The sequence below is a fragment of the Rhodotorula paludigena genome, assembly GCF_050403205.1.
Source record: "Rhodotorula paludigena JCM10292 DNA, Rt_paludigena_JCM10292v1_ctg80, whole genome shotgun sequence".
Classification (NCBI taxonomy): Eukaryota; Fungi; Basidiomycota; class Microbotryomycetes; order Sporidiobolales; family Sporidiobolaceae; genus Rhodotorula; species Rhodotorula paludigena.
Genome location: NW_027481378.1, coordinates 24,068 through 38,283, shown reverse-complemented (window position 1 = coordinate 38,283; position 14,216 = coordinate 24,068). Strand labels below are relative to the sequence as shown.

At 66.7% G+C, this 14,216-nt stretch overlaps 5 protein-coding genes across 5 annotated transcripts; 3 read left to right on the top strand and 2 right to left on the bottom strand.

Annotated features, from left to right (window-relative positions):
• Nucleotides 1-740: 740 nt before the first annotated feature.
• On the bottom strand, nt 741-3,978 carry JCM10292_007661 (WD repeat TAF5 family protein; the record flags this gene model as incomplete). Its single annotated transcript, XM_076652551.1, has 8 exons — nt 741-849; nt 931-1,538; nt 1,602-1,948; nt 2,024-2,172; nt 2,237-2,966; nt 3,051-3,310; nt 3,381-3,496; nt 3,562-3,978. 8 exons carry the CDS (start codon nt 3,976-3,978, stop codon nt 741-743), a joined length of 2,736 nt encoding a protein of 911 aa, XP_076501900.1.
• A 316-nt stretch (nt 3,979-4,294) lies between these two features.
• SLU7 (mRNA splicing protein SLU7) lies at nt 4,295-7,137 on the top strand (the record flags this gene model as incomplete). Its single annotated transcript, XM_076652550.1, has 9 exons — nt 4,295-4,301; nt 4,365-4,386; nt 4,512-4,606; nt 4,672-4,805; nt 4,872-5,546; nt 5,639-5,987; nt 6,093-6,197; nt 6,282-6,560; nt 7,058-7,137. The coding sequence occupies 9 exons, from the start codon at nt 4,295-4,297 to the stop codon at nt 7,135-7,137; spliced, it is 1,746 nt and encodes a 581-aa protein (XP_076501899.1).
• A 504-nt stretch (nt 7,138-7,641) lies between these two features.
• Nucleotides 7,642-11,084, top strand: JCM10292_007659 (uncharacterized protein; the record flags this gene model as incomplete). Its single annotated transcript, XM_076652549.1, has 4 exons — nt 7,642-8,524; nt 8,586-8,691; nt 8,749-10,660; nt 10,716-11,084. 4 exons carry the CDS (start codon nt 7,642-7,644, stop codon nt 11,082-11,084), a joined length of 3,270 nt encoding a protein of 1,089 aa, XP_076501898.1.
• A 386-nt stretch (nt 11,085-11,470) lies between these two features.
• Nucleotides 11,471-12,955, bottom strand: JCM10292_007658 (uncharacterized protein; the record flags this gene model as incomplete). Its single annotated transcript, XM_076652548.1, has 4 exons — nt 11,471-11,581; nt 11,775-11,911; nt 11,984-12,149; nt 12,611-12,955. 4 exons carry the CDS (start codon nt 12,953-12,955, stop codon nt 11,471-11,473), a joined length of 759 nt encoding a protein of 252 aa, XP_076501897.1.
• A 414-nt stretch (nt 12,956-13,369) lies between these two features.
• Nucleotides 13,370-14,074, top strand: JCM10292_007657 (uncharacterized protein; the record flags this gene model as incomplete). The annotated part of the gene is made up of 1 exon (XM_076652547.1): nt 13,370-14,074. One exon carries the CDS (start codon nt 13,370-13,372, stop codon nt 14,072-14,074), a length of 705 nt encoding a protein of 234 aa, XP_076501896.1.
• Between the last annotated feature and the right edge of the window lie 142 nt (nt 14,075-14,216).

The window sequence follows — 14,216 nt, the reverse complement described above, 5'->3', positions numbered from 1 at the left end:
CTGATGAAGCACGCGCCGAAGAAGGTTGATCGGCAGCGAGTAGCGAGGTGAGGGGACGAAGGTTGTCGACGACTGGCGAGCGCACTATGGCAGCTGAGTGCTTCTGCTTCGGTGCACAGCGTTCTGCTACGAACGAGACCCGGTCAGCAGCTGCTCAGGCCCGATTCCGCCAGCACGAGGCGCACATGAGGCGCGGGACGGAGACGCTCTCGAAGCGGGAGCAGGACGCACCCGCTCAGTCCGTCGCGTCCGGCCCGCACTCGAGGCAGCACGAGCCTGCCTGTGCTCGATCAGCAAGCTTCACTGGGAACGCGCTCGTTGGAACGGCCGTGCGAGGTTGCGGGTTGCCCTGCGCTCGAAATGGGAAGGCTGGACCGACGATCTCGACTAAGCGGCGGCAGCTAGCAACAGCGTACGCGAGGCTGCGAGTTGTCGGGCAGGCTGCAGCACCGTCTGATCACGGTGGGGCACGGCAAGCTCGAGCTGGCCCGGCTGATGCGCGGTGTCTGCAAGGCCTTCAATTTCGAGGGAGGTCGAGAGCGCGGGACCGCGTGCGGGCCCCACTCGAGCTCTCGTTGCCGAAGAGGGCCTCGACCTCGGCGGCCCGATGCCATCAGCACCTCCGAAATCTTCGTGTTCTCCGCGGAGCAGTCTCTCCGTCGCGGCATTGCACTATTCTGTATTCGGCATTGCGAGTCGCATATCTACGCTACCGAGGAGCAAGGGCTGCGAGCACACACTCATTGCGCCTCACGCATCGCGCCTGCAGCGAGGCAGAGGTTGCGCGGCGTGAACTTGACCTCGAGGACGGGTGTGCGCTTCGTCGCGAGCGTCGACAGCAAATCGGGGCTGTTTCAAGAGTCGGAGGAGCTGCCTCGTCAGTACATGCGAACACGCGTCAGGCGCGCCAACAGCGAGCCATGAACGCACCAAGGTCCGTCGCCGGCCTGCGCGCGGCTGATGAGCCCGAGCCCGTCTCCCCGCCCCGCCCCGCGCCCGTCCTTCCCGTCCTTGCGCTCCTTACCCGCCGCGCTCCCGATCCCCAAGCTCGCGTTCGCCGCCGCCGCCGCAGCCGACGCCCTGCGCTTGGCATCGACGCCGCCTGCGCCGCGCAGCGAGCCCTTGACGAGCGCGCCGTTGACGCCGCCCGCGACGCCGCCGACCGCGCCGCCGACGACATCGTGCGCTGCGTCGTCTGAAGGCGGCGTCGCGACGTCCCATACACGGACCGTCTCGTCCGCCGAGCCCGAGATGAGCACGGTGCTCTCGGCCGAGAAGGCCAGCGATGTGATGGCCGCGTGGTGCCCGTAGAACGTCTTGAGGCGCTGGCCCGTCGCGAGCGACCACAGCAGGATCAGGCCGTCGTCCGCAGCCGAGGCGAGGTAGCGCCCGTCGGGCGAGACGCGCACGACCTGCACCGAAGCGCGGTGCCCGACGAAGACGCGCACGCAGTGCCCCTTCTGCACGTCCCACAGGCGGCACGTGCGGTCGGACGAGCCCGTGGCGAGGTAGAGCGAGTTCGGGTGGAAGGCGAGGCACTACAAGCAGGAGATGAGTATCGTCAAGCGAGCAAGACAACATGCAGAGGAGTGCAAACTCACGTTGACATCGCTGAGGTGACCAGCAAAGATTCGGACGGCGTTGACCTTGTCGGTGATCCAGAGCCGTGCCGTGCGATCGCGACTCGCCGTCGCAAAGTAGACACCTCGCGGGCCCCACTCGACCGCCCAGACGGGCTCGCGGTGACCGCGGTACACGACGAGGTTCGCGTACGTCTCGAGCGACCACAGCCGCACGGTGCAGTCGGCCGAGGCGGAGAGGAGGTACCGCGGCGGGCCGGCGGGGCCCGGGACGGGGTCGAACGAGAGCGAGTAGACGGGGCCAGAGTGTGCGATGAGCTTGCGCGTCTGTGGCGCGCTCGGCTGGTAGAGCTTGTCGAGATCCTTGGCTGTGTTGCGGCGCCCATACTTGAGTCAGCAGAAAACTCTCGCGTGTTATTCGGTGCAACGCGGCTGTAACGCACCATCCTGGATCTTGCCCACCTCGTCACTCGCGAGGTCTGTCCGCAGCGCCCGCAAACCCTTGCCGTCGAGGCTCCACAGCCGGATGTACGACTCGGTGAAGCCGGTCGCCATGACGGTCGAATCCTCCGAGAACGAGACGGTCGAGAGACTGTAGCGAAGCAGCGTCAGCGAGATCCGAGCCCTCTCCAGTAGAACGCAGAACTGCGACGCACCTGTCGCCCGTGTCATGCAGCGTGAACAAGCACACGCTCGGCTTGCCAACGCCCCTGCGCTGGTCCTCCCTCGCCGCCGCGCCCGTCTTCGCCTCTGCCCCGTCCGCGCCAAGCAGCGCCGCGCCGAGTTTCGCGCCGCCCTGCGCCCCGCCGCCCGCCTTGGGGATCAGGGCGCCCTCGGGCGCGTAGGCCTCTGCGCCGAGGCGGATGCGCTTGCGCGCCTCGCGCACCTTTTCGACCTCGCGCAGGACGTCGAGCGTGCGGAACGTCGACGGGTACGGCGGGAGCTCGGCGGGGAAGGGCGAGATGAGGTGCTCGTCGCCCGGCTGCTTGGTCGCCGCCGCCGCGGCTGCGGGCTCGCCCGCCAAAGTCGAGGGCTTGGACTCGTCGCCGTCGCCGCTCGCACCTTCTGCGCCGTCGCCACCCGCAGCTGCTGCGCCACCGTCCTCGCCCTTGGCACCTCCTTCCGCATCCGCGCCTTCGCCCGCAGCGCCGTCCTTCTTCGCTCCCACTCCCGCCCCCGCCTCGTCCTCCTCGTCCTCGCCGGCGTCCTTGAGCCGGCGCTTGACCTCGCGCTCCAGCTGGGCATTGACGCGGCCCGGCCCGAGACGCAGCTCGGGAACGCCTTCGCCGGCGTAGAAGGCGGGGAGGCCGCCGGACTGGAGCGAGGCATAGTCGGTCGCGAGGCCGTGCGAGGTGAGCGTGTTGCGCAGCGGCGGACCGGGGACCGCTGCGTAACAGCAAACAGCGCAACGTCAGCTTCGCGATTCCGAGAGAGCGAGCTGCAAGAGTTGAGCGAGGAGTGTCGACGCACCATCGACTTTGACGCGCTCGTTGATGATGGCGAGCACGCGGTCCCTCCCGCGCCCCTCGGTCCCCTCGTTCGCGCCCTGCAGCCCACCTCCCTGCAGCCAGCCGAGTAAGAGGCCCCACCCGCGCTCCGAGAGGCGCACGTGGTAGCGCTCCTGGCGCCAGCGCAGCGCCGACTCGTTCTCCGAGACGTGCGAGGGGAGGCGGAGCGAGGCGAGGAGGCGGATCAGGGTTGGGTAGAGAGCGGCGTGGTCCGAGGCGAAGCTGCGTATTTCGCATCGAGCGAGTCAGTGGGGTTTGATCCGGCGAGATGCGTAGAGCACGGCGAGCGCACCGGTTGAGGAAGTGGTCGGCGGCCTCGCGGTAGCCGACGAGGACGAGGTCGAGGTACGAGTGGACGAAGAGGGGAAGGAGCAGCGGCTGGAGCTCGGGACGGTGGATGTCGAGCGACTGTCGGGAGGAACGAGAGTGTCAGGAAGTCCATCTCCATCGAAGGGGAGGACACCGCGACGCACGTTCTCGACGAATGCGCGGATGCCCTCGTAGCCCTTCTCCCAGCTCGGCGGGTCTGCGAGCATCTGCCCAGGTGCGACGCTCTGGTCCATCCTCCTGCGCATGCCGGCGGCACTCGCGGGCCCGCCCTGCGCCGCCTGCTGTGCCGCCGCCGCCTGCTGCGCCGCCGCGCCCCTCGCCGCACTCGGTGCGTTGCGCTCGGCAAAGTCGTCGAGTCCGACGGCTTTCCCTCCCCCTGCGGCGGCGGTGGCCGAGGGCGAGGCGGAGCGGGACGCGCCCTGCTGCTCGAGGTCGGCCGAGAGGGCGAGGGCGGCCTTGTGGTGCCCGCGCTTTGCGAGGTAGTCGAGGATCGCGCGGTAGTTTGCGTCGGGCGTCGACGCGGCGGGAGCACCGCTGGGAGGAGGTTGAGGCGTCGACATGGCGCGGCGTCGGGAGGAGTTTCGAGTGCGCTCAGAGGGACGCCTGGCGTGTTCTAGCTGCTACTCAGCCCGTACAAGCCCTCACAGCGGCTGTCTGGGGTGGTGTTGCTGCGATCAAGCGACGGAGTGGAGAGGATGCGAGCGAGAGGACGGCGAGGAGCGGGAGCAGCGCGGGTGGTCCTGCCTCGGTATACTACTAGCTCTGCTCTGCTCTCTGGCGCTGCTCGTGCGCTGGCAGCGGTCGAGCGGCGTGACGACGAGGCGAGGCGGTCGTCGCTGCCTTCGCTGCTTCCCACCACGACACCCTGCGCCCACGATGAGCGGTGAGTGCGCGAGAGGGCCACGACGAGACTCGCAGCAGCTGCTTACCCCTTGCCCACCCGCAGGCAAACTCTCGCGCGAGGAATAGTGCGCCCGCCGTCTCGCTCTCCCCGCCTCATCGCCACCCCTCTGCACCCGCTCTCACAGCGCACAGGGCATGATGTGCATGGCTCGGAGCTGCAGAGAGCTGACGCGTACCCGTACGCCCGCAGTCGCAAGCAAAAGGACCTCGAGGCGGCCCGCAAGGCCGGCACCGCCGCGCCTGCCCTCGATGAGGAGGGAAAGCCCATCAACCCGCACATTCCCGGTGCGTTCCCAGCACTGCTTCTTGCTCCCAAGAGGCGTGCTGACCCGCCGACGATGGGCGTGCAGAGTTCATGGCGAATGCGCCGTGGTACCTCAAGACGGGTGAAGGTCCCTCGCTCAGTCACCACAAGGCCAACATCCCCAAGTACAACCGCGAGGCCAGCAAGCTCGAGAGCCGCTTCGAGCGCGGCGTCAAGGCGGTGCGTCCTTACTCGCGTCCTCCCGACATCGTGACTCGCGACTGACCCGCGAACTGGAAACACCAGGGTCCCGCCGCCAAGAAATTCCGCCCCGGCGCATGCACCAACTGCGGCGCCATGACGCACTCGGCCAAGGACTGCCTCGAGCGCCCGCGCAAGGTCGGCGCGCGCTTCACGGGCAAGAACATTGCCGCCGACGAGATCATCCACGACTCGACCAAGGGCATGAACTTCCTCCAGGGCCAGGGCGACTGGGACGTCAAGCGCGACCGCTGGGACGGCTACGACCCGGCGTCGCACCGCCAGGTCGTCGAGGAGCACGAGGCGCTCGAGGCCGCGCGCCGCAAGCTGCGCGAGGAGGCCATCGACAAGGGCACGGCCGAGGCCGGCAGCAAGGCGCTCGAGAAGGCGGCCAAGAAGGGCAAGAGCGGCAAGGGCAAGGGCAAGGGCAAGCGCGACGAGGCTGCCGACGACGACTCGGACGAGTTTGGCACCGACAGCGACGACGACGGGCACGGCGGCGGGGCTGGGTCGGGCTCGGACGACGAGGACAAGTATGCCGAGGGCGCCGATGTGGCGGGGCAGAAGCTCGACACCAAGACGCGCGTGACGGTCCGCAACCTGCGCATCCGCGAGGACACGGCAAAGTACCTCCTCAACCTCGACACCGATTCGGCCTACTACGACCCGAAGACACGCTCGATGCGCGAGGCGCCCCTGCCTACCACCGACCTCGAGGACGTGCGTCTGCTTCTCGCGCTATCTGCTCGGCAGTGCTGACACCTCGTCCGCCCTGACACTGACCCTCGCTCGCCTCGCCCCCTCTCGTGCAGGCCAAGTTTGCGGGCGAGAACTTTGTGCGGCACTCGGGCGGTGCGACCGACCTGCAAAAGCTGCAGCTCTTTGCGTGGCAGTCGGAGCAGCGCGGGCACGACGTGCACATCACGTCGAACCCGACCGCGGCCGCGCTCATGCACAAAGAGTTCCTCGCGCAGAAGGAGGTGCTCAAGGGCAAGAGCTCGGCGAGCATTCTCGACAAGTATGGCGGAGAGCAGTACCTCCAGAGCGTGCCCAAGGAGCTCCGCGCGGGCCAGACGGAGAACTATGTCGAGTACGACCGGAGGGGCAAGGTCGTCAAGGGTATCGAGCGCGCCAAGGCTCGCTCAAAGTACGACGAGGACAGTGCGTTGACTTTCCCTCCACGACCTGCCTCGCTCGCTGCTCGTCCTGCGCAGCGAGGCTGTCGCCAGGTGCTCCACTCGACGCTGACGACGCTCTGTGTCACAGTCTTCCCGGGCAACCATCAGTCGATCTGGGGCTCGTGGTACCAGCTCACGACGGGCAAGTGGGGTTACGCCTGCTGTCACTCGACGATCAAGGGGTCGTACTGCGGTGCGTAGTGGCCTCTCGCTCGTTCAGCTTCGCCGCTCTTCTGTGCGCGCGTGTGCTGATCAAACGTTGCCGTCGGACGGACAGCTGGCCAAGCCGGCATCGAAGCCGCCGAAGCCGAAGCCTCCGGCGCAAACCTCCTCCTCGCCGCGCCCTCGTCCTCGTCCACCGCCGCAGCCGACCCGAACGCGGGCAAGTCGCTCATGCAGCTCAAGCAGGAGCGCGACGAGGAGGACCGGCGGAAACGCAAGGCGGGCGAGGCGACGGACTCCGACGAGAATGGCGGCGGCGCGAAGGGCGGCAGCAAGAAGCGCAAGGGCGAAGAGGATGCGAAGGACTATACTGGCGTGACTGAGGCTGAGATGGGTGCGTTCTGCTCTCCCTCTTTCGTCGCGTGCTCTCGTGCCTGCTCTTCTCTGGCGCCGCTTTGCCTCGCTCTTCGCGTACAAACGGGCGCGCGCGCCGGTCGTGCTGCCGCACGCAAGGTGCCAGCCTCGCGCGCACCGGCGTCGTGCATGCCTCGCGCTCGTACAATGCCGACGAGTGCTCGACGCGCCGGGCCGGCTGCGCGACGACGAGCGCGCGTCTTGATCTGTCTGCCGTTCTCCCCCCGTCCTCCTCGTCGAGTTTCCCGGTTCGGGGCTGGCGCAGTTTCACGCGCGGCGTTGTCGCCGATGCATCCCTGGATGCGACCTGCGAGCGGGGTTCTGCGGAGCGGGATAGGCCCGACGGACCGGGATCTGCAGGACTTGTGACACGTCACCGTTCTGGTCTCGACTTTCGTTCGAACGCTGATCTCTCGTCGACCTCCGTCTCTGCCGCCCCCTTCCCACTTTTTTGCTCGGACCGGAAACTCCGAGCAGAGACGTATCGGCGCAATCGCGAGCAGCGATTCGACGATCCCATGGCCAACCTCCAGCAGGACGAGCTCCTCCCTCTGTAGATCCCCGACGATGTCTGCGCTCTTGCCCTCTCTGTTGTCCCAGTCGTCCCTTCTGCTCGCTTGCACAAGAACCGAGCGTCTCATTCTCCCCCTGAGCGCGACAAAGTCCGCGTGTTCTCCTGCGACAAAGGAGGACTGCGCGTTCGGTACCCCGAGCACGTCGTCGTTCGGAATTGATGAGATGTGCGAGTGATCGGCCCGGATGGCTCTGGCTTGAGACGAGGGTGCGAGAGCGTCGGAGCGAGTCGAGACGGCGCGCGTTGCGTGCGCGATTCGCCGAGCAGATAAATGAAGGAGGAATAAGGTGATCGGCGGGCCGAGGCTGGCATGGCCAGGCGAGAGAAGCGAAAGACGTCGCCTTGATCCGCGTGCGATGCCAATCGCCGTCTGCACGGGAATGCCGCAGACGACGCTCTCTCTTTGCGCCCGGTGCTTGCCCTTGCTCTGCATACACGACCAGAGCAAGATCAGCTAGCCCGAGCACAGGCAGACCGCGCTGGGCAGATGCGTCCGACTGTCGCTACGCAGCCTGGCGACGAGCCTCCGCCGCCCGCAGAACAGCGCGACGATCTCGTGTCATCGCGCTCCAAAAAGCCAGCACTCGAACACGGCCAGCAGCAGGTGGCAACGAGCACGGAACACGCAGCCGTGCAGCCCGGGAGTGCGGGGATGGGGGCCACCGCGCTCGAGAGGGACGAGGAGGCGGTGCCGGCTCCCGAGTTGGGATCCAGCAGCGGCGACGCCAAGGAGGACAGCGGCGGGGCGGGCAACGAGACGGACGTCGAGGACGAGGACGGCGAAGGAGACGACTCGGGCGGGACGGGCGACTCGGGCTCGCGAGGACAGGGCAGGCGGCGAGGAGCAGACGGAGGCGTGCCGGCGGGCGGGGCAGCCATGTACCCGTTCCCGTCGACAGAGGGACACGCTGCTGGCTCTGCTGCGCACCTCCACTACCACCACTTGCACCGCCGCCATTCGTCCAACTCGCACGCCCCGCCGTCGAGCGCCGAGGTCCTCCTCTCGAGCGCGACTTCCGCCTCGTCCGCCGCAGACGATGACTACCAGGATCGCCGACACGTCAAGCGTCGCCGTCTCAAGAGCCTCGAGCTCCCTCAGGTCCCGCGGCTCAAGCGCATCGGCGCACTCGGCATCTCGGTCCACTCGGACGACGACATCGACGACCCCGCAGTCTCGGGGCTCGACACTATCGAACGTCGTCCCGAGCTCCGCAGAGGCGACTCGACGACCGACACGCGCGAGACCGACCTCGGCATCAGCAGCGGCGAGCTCAAGACGGTCGGAAACGGCAGCCCGCTCAATCCGAAGCGTCGCAGGCCTGTCGCCGATGCCACCTTCCGCGGAGTCGTCGACGAGCTCGTGCTACAAAGTCCGTGTCGAACGTACATGCTGGCCCGGGACCGAGCTGACCTGCTTCTGGCCGCCCGCAGACCGCCAGCTTCGCGACCGCCTCAAGCGCTACGAAGCCGGCAACGTCTCGACCGATCTCAAGCTCGAGCGCCTGTTCGAAATACGCTTCTTCGAGGGCCTGCCACCGTGCGTCCCGCTCTCTAACGTCGAGCTACTTGGCCTGATCATGATCGACCTTCTCAGCGAGAAGCGCTCCGAGGTCGAGGACTATCTCACGCGCTATGTCCAAGACTACGCGCGCGCCTCGATGCAGCCCGACTACATCGAATTGGATGACCCAGCGATGCCACTCGAACGCCGGGCGGGGGATCTCGACACGACCGTCCTCGCCGGCCCGAGCAATTCGGGCGCCGAGCCTGTCTCGTTCAGCGGCACCGGTCATGGCATGCGCCTTCCTGCTGCCACAAAGCAAGTCCCCACCATCCCTCTGCCGCCCCTCGACCTCCCTTCGATCGATAATCCCGCCGAGCAAGACGTTGCTCGTGAGATCGTCGTCGCACTCGAAGACCTCTTCCGCACCTCGCTCGTCCGCACTTCCCGCGCCCGCTCGCCCCCTACACAGACGCTCGATGCGGAAAAGGCGGCGGCGCTCAACGCCTCGAACGAGTCGTACTTTGCCAACCTCCTCGCGCACGACTTCCTTTCGCAAGGCTTCGTCTACCTCAACCTTGCCATCACCATGGGGCAACTGCACCGCTTTAACGTGACGGTCACGTTCGTCCAGCGCGCCATCAAGCACTTCTCGGACCGCCTCGAACTGAGCGAAGACGGCGGGCGCATCCGCTGGAAAGGCCCGCGCGGCGAGGTGCAGCAGGCCCAGGGTGACGCGCTCGTCGAAGGGGCCCTCCAGCACGACTCGCCCGCCCCCATGGACGCCGACGGTGCCTCGTCGTCGAACAATGCGCTCAGTCGCGACTCGGGCAGTCGCGACCCCTCGAGCAAGGAGACGGTCCTCTCAGGCTCGAGCGGCGCCGCTTCGTCTTCGCGCGACCCGAGCAGCCGCGGCACCAACCTGCTCGACCAGTCGGTGGCGCCTTCGAGCCGCACAGGCGAGACGTCGCAGCCTTCGCTTGGTCGCAGCTCGGCGCCTCAGCAAGACAAAGAGACGCGACCGATCCGCCCGGCCGCGTCGGTGCTGCAGCCTCTGCACCGCCAGCAGACCCCGGTGCAGCCGGCTCAGACGCCACGGTCGCCCGTCCGAGCACAGATGCAGCCCCAGCCGCGTGACTCGGAGGCGTCGAAGATCGTGCAGATTTCGTCGCCTTCGCATCGCGGCGGCGCGGCGGACTCGTCCATCGACACGTCCGACAAGCTCTCGGTCGCCAACCTTCAGCAGCACAATCAGGGGGAGGCCGAGCGCGAACTGCGCCACGAGGCGGGCTCGTCGACGCAGTCACGCAAGCTTTCCGCCGTCGCGGGCCCACCTCGAGACGGCGCCGGAGCGCTCGTCTTCTACGGCAACGGGCTCTTCTGCAGCGACCTGACGAAGGAGGAGGACGGTCCCGTCACGCCGCCTGTGCTGCCTGAAGCGAGAAGGGCGAGTCTGCTCGCAGACGGAATCCTCGGCGCAGCAGGAGGACAGCGCGAGTCGGACCGCTGGTCGGGCCCGTCGTCGGGCCCGACGGGTTCCAGTCATTCAACCGATACAGACGCCGCCATGCTCGAGGTTGACGATGGCAGGGCTTCGACGAGCCTCGCCCGGGGTGCTGCATCGTCCGAGCAGGACGGCAGCGGCGGGTCGTCGCTTAGGAGGTTGCGCATGTCAGGCATGACGCCGAACCTGCCCGCCGACTTCTTCACCCTCGTCGTCCAGACCCGCCACCCGTCGAAGCGCGATGCTTCCGCCGCGCTTCCCACGCCCGACACGCCCGGCAACGCCCTTCCCACTCGCACACCCAGCTTCTCCTGCATCCCGCCCCAAGCGAAGCGGCCTCGCCTGGCCAGCACACCGTCGGTCGAGATCGTCTCGACGCGCGAGATTTACCACGACGCCAAAACGCTCTCGCGCAAGCCGATTGGGCTCGAGTTTCTCGAAGACGAGTCTGCTTCGCACGACGGCAACAAACGCCTTCACAACGAAGAATACGGTCATCTAGTGCGTTGCATCTCTAGACAACAAATTTGACCGCGCTAACGCCGTTCAACTGCAGCTCACGTCGTCGAACCTGGCGAAGCACGCCCTCGCCGGTCCCGCCTCGCACTCGCACGCTCCGCCTCCTCCCGCATACCTTCCTCCGACCCCTTCGCCTCCGCACGATGACTACCTCCTCTCCCTCGCCTCGTCTTCGCACGCCTGGGCGCCGCCTCAAGCCGGCTTCCACTCGTCCCGCTCGCCGACGACCGGCGTTCTCGCATCCAAGGACCGCTCGACGCGCCCGGCACGCCCGCACGCCCGCTCATCGGGCGTACGGTTTGGCCACGCAGGCAGCACGACGACCACGGCTCTGAGCACCGGCGACGAGCGCCCTATCGGCCTCGACGACTTTGTCGACTACGCGTCGCCTCGACGGCAGCGCTGAGGCTCCGTTCAGCCCTCTGTGCGCGCACAACCTCCCCTCCTGCGCCTCACCTTGTATATATCCAGGGTCCGCCTGTCTATCCCCTCTCGCTCTCCTTCCGGTTTTCTCATCCCGTTGCTGCACTCTCCCTCTCTCCTCCTTGTACCGCATACGCCGCATCCCGTTGGCACGCGCCCTGCCATCCTCGCAGTATATAGCTTGACGTTATTTCGCAGTACACCTCGCAGGAGTCTGTCACGCCCCCGTCGGACAGCGAGAGAACGGGCGAAGAAAACAGCTCGTTCGATTATTCCCACAAACGAGCCAGGGCTGAATGGCAGTGCAGGGCTGAGCGAGAACAGCTGCGGGCGTTGCATCACCCTCATTCGACGACGAAGCTCTTTCTATCAGCAAGCCTTGGCCTGCTTCCCGAAGCTCTTCCTGCCTTTCTTCGGCTTTGGGCCCTTCTCGCCCTTCGCCATATCCTTGCCCTGCAGGTGCACCTGCGCGCGCTTGTTCTGCAGGTGCGGTGGCGGGCTCAAGGACGTCAGCTTGTCTCCGTGCGAAAGATGTGAGAACACTCAGCACCTTCTCTCGACCCTTTCTGCATTCTTGGCTCGCCCTCTCCCGCGCCTCCCGTTCCTTTGCTTTCCGCTTGTCCTCCCTCCGCCTCTCGCGCTCGTCCCTCGCATGCCTCTGCTTCTCGACGACGGCCAGCTCGGCCATCTCGACTGCGCGACGAGCGACCTGGACCTGCGTCTCGAGCGCCTCGAGCTTGACGCGCAGCGAGGCAGCCGTGTCGACTGCGGCGGTGACCGAGGCGGTGGCGTCATCGACGTTGTCGGCGACTGCAACCGCAATAATCAGTATGGGTGATTCACCTAGTTTGAACGGACAGGGAGAGGCACGGTGGGGCACACCGATTGCGGGCTTTGTGTCGCCGAGGGCGCTGGTGTTCGGGTCAGCTGAGGTGTGGAGAGACGAGAAGGGCTCAGTCCTTGGCGCCAGAGAGGAGGAGGTGCGGAGCGTCGGAGGAGGATGAGCGGTAGTCGGATCGTAGATGCCTGGCACGAGTTCGACCTCGGGCTGCGGACCACAGTCAGTTTGGCGACAAAACGCAAAAGAGTGCGTGAAACGCACAAGCGCGTCCAGCGCCCTCTGCAGCGCATGCTGTGGCTTGCCCGCCTCCTCCGTGCATGTGTGCCACGGCCGGACCACGATGCAGCGCCATGTGGTCGCCTTCGCCTTGACTGCCTCGAACGCAACCTCGTATTCGCACTGCCCGGGAGACGCGGTACAGGCGAACGTGCAACGCAGGCGCTGCTTGCCTGGCCTGCCGAGCGAGTCGGCGAGCTTAACTGCCGTTGTCAAGTAGCGGCCTTTGAGACGGGAAGCGGCGCGGAGCAGACACTCTGCATGGCACAAGAACCACGCAGGCTCCGCGCGCCAGTCAACGCGGATCGCCCTGGGCGAGTCCGCGCAAGAAAGCTGCGACCTCCTGTCATGGTCAGCCGCGCTGCCGAATCAGCCCAGGCACGGCGACGCACCTTCGCAATGTACGAGCTAGTGAAGCCCGGTACAGCATCATGGGCTTTGTGCTGCTCCGTCTCAAAGTTGCTCGCGTGCACCTCGACTGTCTTGTATCGTCCTGCTAACGCGTTCGGGTCGACGGGCTTCGCAACGGCGAGCAGGCGACAGCATCCGTCCCCAGTGCGCAGATCGCCTACATCGCAGCGGATGTCGAGGCGCTCGCTCGCTGGCTGCCAGTCGGCGGCGACGCCGGTCCAGCCTGCTCGACCAGCGGCAAGCTGGGTCTGGAGGAGGAGGTCGGACCACGAGGCGTAGATCACGCCCTCTTGCGGCCACGAGGCGAGCTCTTGGGAAGCAGGCATGAGCAGCGGTGAGCAGAAAGAAGCTTGAGCGACAGCAACTGGCCTCGAGACGAACGAGCAGGCCTGAGCGCAGATGAGCCGGGTCCGTGTCCGTGCGCTGGGCAAGGCTCAGCAGCTGAGAAGAAGCTGTAGGTAGCGCGCAGCCTGCCAGTCCTCAGCAGCGACCTCCGCACGACGTATCGTGACCTCGAGCTGATGAAGACGGGCAACGGGCGGCTCGCTGGCAGTGAAGCTCGGGAGCCGAGCGGAGTAGGCTGTATCTTTTTGGAGCTGTGAGGCACTCCCTGCGACCCTTCCGAGCAGGCCAGGCGAGTGCAGCCGACATGTCCGAAGGTCGAGCTTCATCTCTTCCGTCGAGCGAAGTCCGGCCTCGCTCGCGTACTCGCCGCAAGACCGCCGAAACCGCCGCGCACCATGTTGAAGAAGACGCAGACTGTCGAGCTCTCGTTCGTCGACCTCGTGTGGATGCTCCAGCCCGTCCCCGTCGGCACGCCCCACGCCCTCCCGGCCCTCGGCACGCCCCAGCCCTGGTGGATTCTCCCCGCGCCGCTCGCGCAGACAAAGTGCCCGTGGGACCGCGCGCCCAACAAGGAGACGGAGCGCCTCGAGCGCATGCACACCGAGGCGGCGCGCAACTGGAAGGCGCTCGAGAAGGCAAAGGCCGACGCGCGGGATCCGGCCGCCGTCCGTGCCGAGCAGAACCGCAAGAAGAAGGCGCGGAAACTCGCGAGCAAGGCGCGCAAGGAGGCGGCGGCCGAGGCGGGCGAGGCAGGGCGAGAAGGTCAAGACGGCGACGAAGGCAACGACGGTGCTTCCGCTTCTCCCGCGGCGACTCCCGCACCGGCACCACCAGCACCTGCAGCACCTGCCGTCGCCTACGCCCTGCCACCGTACCTTGCCGACGAGACGCATGCCGCCTTCATCGAGCAGTACTCGAAGCTGCACGCCGACTTTGACGACCGCCGCTGGCAAGAAGCAGAGGTCGTCATGCCCGAGCACCTGCGCAAGCGCGCCGTATGGGGCAATACGTACATCTACCCACGCGAGCACCCGGACGACCCTCAGCGCGGCATCGCCTTCAACCAGAAGACGCTCACGTTCGAATACCACTGCGAATAGACCCGCAACGACGGTGCAACGTCGGGATAGACCACTGGCTTTTGGTATTGCGAGAGAGCGAAGGAGTGGGTGCGAGACACGTGAACGTCCGTAAGGTAACAGCGAAGGCGGAAGGAGTAAAGGGTATCGAGGACGAGGGAGA